Genomic DNA, 6,993 nt, shown 5'->3' on the forward strand with positions numbered 1-6,993 from the left:
ATAATATTAATTAAAAGTCAGAGATGACAAAATTGTACTTGTCAGAAATCTTTTAATTCTCTCAACTCTTCAGTTTTACTCACCTGACTGTAATTTAATTGGTTTTGTTTAGCTAGCAGGATTTCTGGTGTGTCAGGCATGACATGAACCATGGTCTTATCTTTATTCCATGCTTCAGTGTATAAACGCTAAGAAAGAATACAGGAAGAGATTAATATTGCATTCCAAAACAAGGTAATATCTCACTAATCAAGTAAAACAGAGCATACTAGGTAAAATTAGAGGAAGTATAGCATGGATAAACGGTTATGTATTTAATCAAGTAGAGATATCATTATAGAAAAGATAATTTATCCGAGGAATTTTAACAACACATAGAAAACTGCCATGTTACTTAAGAATAATGAATAAACCAAAGCATTATTAGTGCTCACTGCACAGACATGTCAAAGAAAAGATTAAAAAGTACTGTGTAGAATATCATGAGAAAGTTGAGTCTTCCATTACATGGCCTAATAGTTTTCATTGAAATAAAAAGAGCACACTACTTGAAAATACATCATCTCTGAACTTCAGCGTTACTTGTGATCATTATATTTCTAGTCCTGTCTCCAGGGTTAAGGCCAAGACTGCTGACATGTTACCTAATTGAATCAATACTCGCCTTATTCATTGTCTCTGCATTCTGCTTAGCTAAAACCATCTCTAGAGAATCAGTGATGCTAGTAAACTTGATTGTGTCCGGAGGCTGACGGTATATTTTATCACTCAGGATCTCCCCTGCCTTCTTGGCTTTTTCAACCTCCAAGGAACCAAGCGGGACCCAACCAATGCCTCGCAACCATTCAAGGTCAGACTTGTAGCAGTTCTATTACCAAAAAAAATGCACAAGTTACTCTAATAATAATAATGCAATTTTCACAGTGCATCTTTTCACAGTTAAGTAATCTCACTATCAACTTTTAATTCAAATAAATTCAAAGCCCTAGAGAAAATCTTAGAAAAAATAACTGCATTTTATCTACATTAAGAGTGAAAACATTATTCAAGTTTCACAGAATGGCAAATGATAAATAAACCAAATTCTGGAATTTCAGAATTTAATTTAAATATCAATTAGTTAACCTATCCTCTTGGAGATCTGAGTTTCAATTAGCCATGAAACTTAAAAATAACTCTTGCAAATTTAATTCTACCGCATTGGTATGTTATGGCCTGGTCCACCTATGTAAAATATCAAATACATTCCTCACCAAAAATTAAATCAAAAGAGCTTACATCACTCTGTAGATCATAGGCTTTCTTAGCATGGATAACATCATTCTGGTCTGGCAGACAGATCCACTGATGCAGATAGTGGCGGTAATCAATATCGCTGACCAGCTCCTGACATTTCTTGGCCAACACGATTCCCAGCATGTCCACTGGGCTACTGAAGTGTGTCTTTGTCTTCTCAAAAGCTTTCTTATACTCCCTGTCACTCTGGATCTTGGCTACGTGCATCGACCACATCATCTTTGGATCATCCTCTATGTTACGGGCCCCTATGTGGTGCCCAAGCTGCTTGCGATAGCCTTCTTTGTATTTGTACTGAAATATAAATCAAGATATCATATTTCCATATTACCTCTAAATATCAGGTACTCGTATTAAATATTTCTAATAATAAACTCTCAAAATTTCCCTTTAACCTACAGTCAAAAAACCCCAAACTGTCAAAGCAATTCTGGGGCTAATAACATGGATTCTCACGTTAAATATTTGAGATTTCAGTTAGAACCCTAAACAGAGATTTTAAAGTTCTTCTGAAAAAACACTCTTCACTAGTATTAGTGAGAAATAATCCTCCTCTTATTTAAACATACTTAATCCTTATTAATTATATTAATATACATACTGTTAAGATTTAATTAAAGATACAGGTTTATGAGCTATAAAATTAACATGATAACAGCATTATATTGTCCTTATAACTTCTCAACATTTAATTTTTACAATTAACTCTTTAAACACATCTAATAATTTGCTTCCAAAAATCTATTATTTCAGATCACAGTTTAATTGAAATGCCTTTTACAGAATCCAGCTGATAACTTTCAGGTTGCAGAGATCAGATGTCACCACACAAAGAAAAAAAGTAGTTTCTTACATCGCTGGCAATTTGCCTGGATGCTTTGGCAGCTTGAATGGGGATAGCATCACTTCTCAAATCATAGCCTTTCTTTTTTGCTTCTTCCATGGCCTGTTTGTAGAGTTTCTAGGTGAAGAATTAACAATGGGATTCATGTAAGTAAGCTCCATGTATTATATACTATGCAAAACAAATGGCTTGTAAGTAGAGTAGATTTAAAAAATTGTGTTGAGATTTATTCTAACCCAGCTTTAACTTTAACTCAATGCCCCAGATGAGGAGCCGATAGAAATTCGTATCAAAGGAAGATCTTTGCTAAATACATTAGCTAACAATTTTTTTCTTTCAATACTTTAAATAACGTAACATTGACTACAAATTTGGAGATAAACTATTCTTCTATACAAGTAGAGTAAAACATACTTTTTAAAGCCACCTTTTAGTCATGTCAATTTATCTGCCTAAACTAACATTGAACACTGGGATCACTGCTCTTCAGAATTGTGCTGGAAATTACCTGTTTGGTACTTCCAATGTTGGAATTAATTTTCTGCCTTCCCAATAGTATGCACATTGGCAGAAATGACTCCCAAAAATTCACTGGAGACACACAACTTCTCATGGAGTTTATTCTGAATAGCATTCACTGTTTTATGTGTATGCACTACTGTACAAATACGCAAATGAAGTTTTTAAAGTCACAATTTTGAGAATGAATATTGGGGGTTACTTAAACTGATGGTATCATCTATATAGGGTTTGTCAGAATACTGATGATCCAGCCATGAAACAGACCAGTTACATTTGGAGAGCTAACACACTCACCACACTGTAGTTTTGCATGTTCTGTTTTGCCAGTGTGATTTCAGGTGTGTCAGGCATTATGTGGATTTGTGTCTTGTCTTTATCCCAGGCCTCAGTATATAAACGCTGAAAAAGAAATAACATATGTTAAAGGGGGGAAAAAACCAGGGGCTACTTGGAGATCTCCTAAAATGCAAGAAGAATTACAGATCTGTACTCCAAGTCTAAAATCCTTATTCCTTATATAGCAATGAGATTTTATATTCACTCCTCTAGATACTTAATGTTCACATTAAGAACTGGTAACCTAGAAAGAATTGTGTTAAAAAAAAAAAAACAACATTTAGAAAAAAGGCACAGAATGCTAATCAGACACACAGAAATCTAAACTCTAAAAACAAGGTGTGTTTGAAAGATGAAGTCGTTTTATTGACATAAATAGGATTGAGATCAGGGCCACATAATCAGACGAACTCTTACATTTTAAGTACTACACTGAATTGTTTAAAATACAGATGTTTCAAAGACTGCCCTAAAACAAGTAATTTATTAATTACTAATTACTGGATAAGCTTGATAAATTATTAGATTAGACAAATTGCTATATTAAGAATTAGATGAAAGTTAGGTAACACATTAGTAGACACACTGTAGAGTATGTGGAAAGCTTCACAATTGATAATTCCAATTTAACTGGGTAACTTGGAAGATACTATTAAAATAGCACTTGCTGAAAATAAGTTACTGTTGATTACCAAGAATGTAACTTACACTCTTACAGCCTCACTGTGCTGAAATCTCATACAGCAACCACACATGTCTATTTCTAGTCCTGTCTCCAGGGTTAAGGCCAAGACTGCTGACATGTTACCTAATCGAATCAATACTCACCTTATTCATTGTCTCTGCATTCTGCTTAGCTAAAACCATCTCTAGAGAATCAGTGATGCTAGTAAACTTGATTGTGTCCGGAGGCTGACGGTATATTCTATCACTCAGGATCTCCCCTGCCTTCTTGGCTTTTTCAACCTCCAAGGAACCAAGTGGGACCCAACCAATGCCTCGCAACCATTCAAGGTCAGACTTGTAGCAGTTCTATTACAAAATACAAAGACAGTTCTTTCATTAATACTGCCAGTTAAACATTTCATATATACCATGCAACTAAAGGTTACTTTCAGTAAGTTGCCTTCCTCCTAGTTCAATCTGCAAAGCAATCTCTGTTAGCAACCCACACTGAAACCCTGTATCTGTCTTCAAGAGATATCGCTCACCTGACAACATGGTGGGGAATGGTCAAAGAGTAATGGGATTAAAACAAAATCCTGAAAGTCAGTATAAACTTTTCCTGTAACATTTGTTTACAACAAATAAATGATCACCCACTAAGAATAGCAGGTCTTAATTTAAACCATTTTCTCCAAGACAGGACAAAGGAATTCTCTCCACTAAAGTCAGGTAACTAAAAAAAAAAGTCATACTAGGCAATTTCCTCTTCATACACAGTTACTCCAAATATGAAGGTATTAAGATTGTCTATTATGAAGGATTATATGCAGCTAATTCTACTGTTTGGCTAACTGATTAGCTGTATATAAACAACCTTCATAATATTCAACCTTACTTACATACAGATTCATTCGCTCCTAAAACTCTTATGAACTTGCTTAGAATAGGTAAAAAAAACAACGTGAAAAAACACTATATGAGAGATACAGTCTAAGAAGCTTCTGTAGTTTATATTCCAAGAAAATTACATACATGTTAGAAATCCAAAGCTTATCAGCAAGTACTCACATCACTCTGTAGATCATAGGCTTGCTTAGCATGGATAACATCATTCTGGTCTGGCAGACAGGTCCAATGATGCAGATAGTGGCGGTAATCAATATCGCTGACCAGCTCCTGACATTTCTTGGCCAGCACAATCCCCAGCATGTCCACTGGGCTACTGAAGTGTGTCTTTGTCTTCTCAAAGGCTTTCTTGTACTCCCTGTCACTCTGGATCTTGGCTACGTGCATCGACCACATCATCTTCGGATCATCCTCTATATTTCGGGCTCCAATATGGTGACCAAGCTGCTTGCGATAGCCTTCTTTATACTTGTACTATAGGCAAAAAAATGTTCAATGAGTTTCAGTTTAGTTCTCTTTACGTCTGTAGCAGCCCCTGCGGCACAACCTCCAGAGAACTTAGCATCTGAAACCACAGAGACATTAGAATAAGAAAATATTCAGCTGATGAACCGCAGCATACAGCTACAGAAGGATTCATATAACATTCTCTGCATGATATGACTTTCACATTTTTGAAGACACTCCCTGGCCTACACATTAAGAGCTGCTACTCAGTACCTGAAAGTAGAAAAAGTCGCCAAAATACAGCAGCTATACAAAAGGTCCAAAGTTCAATAAACATCCTCTACAAAAAGAATCAGTTAGTGACCTTCAAGCATGATAGCCAAATAGACTCCTATTCAATCAATTCAGGAGATCAAAATTGTAGGAACATAGAGACAGACCTGGAACTGTAAATAGAAACACTAAATACATATATGTAAAACATTTTTATATTAAAGCCTAATAATAATAAAAAATGATTTACTTTTATACTGCCTTTATTTTTACACAAAACCTGCTTTGGGTTTTCCTTCCTAAGGTCCAGCTCAGCTGTGTAGCTGCAAAACCAGGGGACTGCAGACTGGCAGAACCGAGGGCAGCACGCCACCTCAAAAGTCTACTCCGTTGCACAAGGAGATGCTGCCACAAGCCCAGGAGGGACGCTGCTTTGGATTATGTCTGTCACTCAGCTCCCACAGTTACTCTCTCCACACCATCTACGCAGACCTTCGCAACGCTGCACACCCATAACATGCAGGGACACCTACAGGCAGACTCCACAAAACCAAAACATCTGCAGACTAGCTGAATGGTAACGACAGGTAAGATCTGTAGTGCCTCCATTCGGCTGAGGTTGCAAACCCTGGGCTTCCCCTGAAAGAAAGCACCTGGAAACTGTCCGGTAGGGTGTGCTGCCAAGGCCTCCTGTGTACTTACATCACTCGCAATGTCTCTGGAAGCTTTAGCAGACTTGATAGGAATGGCATCTGCTCGCATGTCGTAGCCCTTTTTCTTCTCTTCCTCCATCGCAAGCTTGTACAGTTTCTGAAAGAAAAACAAGCATTCCCCTCAAGCAACGCTGCTTCTCGGGCCACAGCAGTGTCCAGGACAGACACCTAACCCCAGCTCAAACACCTACCTCACTGAAGTTCACTTTGTTCTGCTGGGCTAGCAAAATACCAGGTGTATCCGGCATAATGTGAACGCTGGTTTTATCTTTCTCCCAGGCTGACGTGTAGGCGCGCTGAAAAAACAAGTACAACGCAAAATAAGATCACGCAAGCACAGGGCGACAAACCCAAAGAGCAACCTAGCTCAAGGAACTGAAGCAAGGGGCCTCTACTTTGCACGGGCTCAGGAATGCCTTTTCTTCTCCCAAAACTTTCTAACGCTCCACCCTTTTCTTGTCTGCACTGCGACCAATTACTGCTCCAACCACACAAAACAGAATTTCATCTAAAACAAGGAACACAAATCCCTCATGCAAGAGGGGGATGCAACACCCCACTTGCAAAACCCAGGCCCTGGAAGCAGAGCGCCCAACGTCCTGGGAAAGGAAGGCGCTCGTTTCCTTCATGCTGCAAACACAAGGAAATCTCACTTGGTTCATAATTTCAGAGTTGTGCTTTGCCAGAACCATAGGCATCGAGTCAGGAATGCTCGTGAATTTGATGGTGTCCGGGTGTTGCCGATACTTCTTGTCACTCAGGATGAGGCTCGCCCTCTTGTTCTTCTCGTCGTCCAGCGAACCACTGGGGGACCAGCCAATGCCCCTCAGCCACAGAAGGTCGGACTTGTACACGTTCTGAAGGACAGGCAAGGAAACAAAGCAGCTCAGCAACCTCCTCACTCCATCCAACCCCTCCTCCTCCCTAGGGAAGCTCTGCCTACCAAAACACATTCCCCTGCATCAACCCAACAGCCACCACCACAGGGAC

General features: G+C 38.6%; 1 protein-coding gene across 1 annotated transcript in view; it reads right to left on the minus strand.

Annotated features, from left to right (window-relative positions):
* NEB (nebulin) overlaps positions 1–6,956 on the minus strand; it is a 71,707-nt gene extending 64,751 nt beyond the window's left edge. Inside the window, exons 1-10 of the mRNA XM_010575232.1 lie at positions 6,657–6,956; positions 6,195–6,299; positions 5,993–6,100; positions 4,733–5,044; positions 3,827–4,030; positions 2,957–3,061; positions 2,150–2,257; positions 1,279–1,590; positions 665–868; positions 84–188 (exon numbers count right to left, since the gene is read on the minus strand). Coding sequence (XP_010573534.1) covers positions 84–188; positions 665–868; positions 1,279–1,590; positions 2,150–2,257; positions 2,957–3,061; positions 3,827–4,030; positions 4,733–5,044; positions 5,993–6,100; positions 6,195–6,299; positions 6,657–6,956 — 1,863 coding nt within the window. The remainder of the gene's footprint in view (positions 1–83; positions 189–664; positions 869–1,278; positions 1,591–2,149; positions 2,258–2,956; positions 3,062–3,826; positions 4,031–4,732; positions 5,045–5,992; positions 6,101–6,194; positions 6,300–6,656) is intronic.
* Positions 6,957–6,993: the final 37 nt, after the last annotated feature.

Source organism: Haliaeetus leucocephalus, unplaced genomic scaffold, assembly GCF_000737465.1.
Source record: "Haliaeetus leucocephalus isolate CR32 unplaced genomic scaffold, Haliaeetus_leucocephalus-4.0 Scaffold451, whole genome shotgun sequence".
In the NCBI taxonomy this organism is placed as follows: Eukaryota; Metazoa; Chordata; class Aves; order Accipitriformes; family Accipitridae; genus Haliaeetus; species Haliaeetus leucocephalus.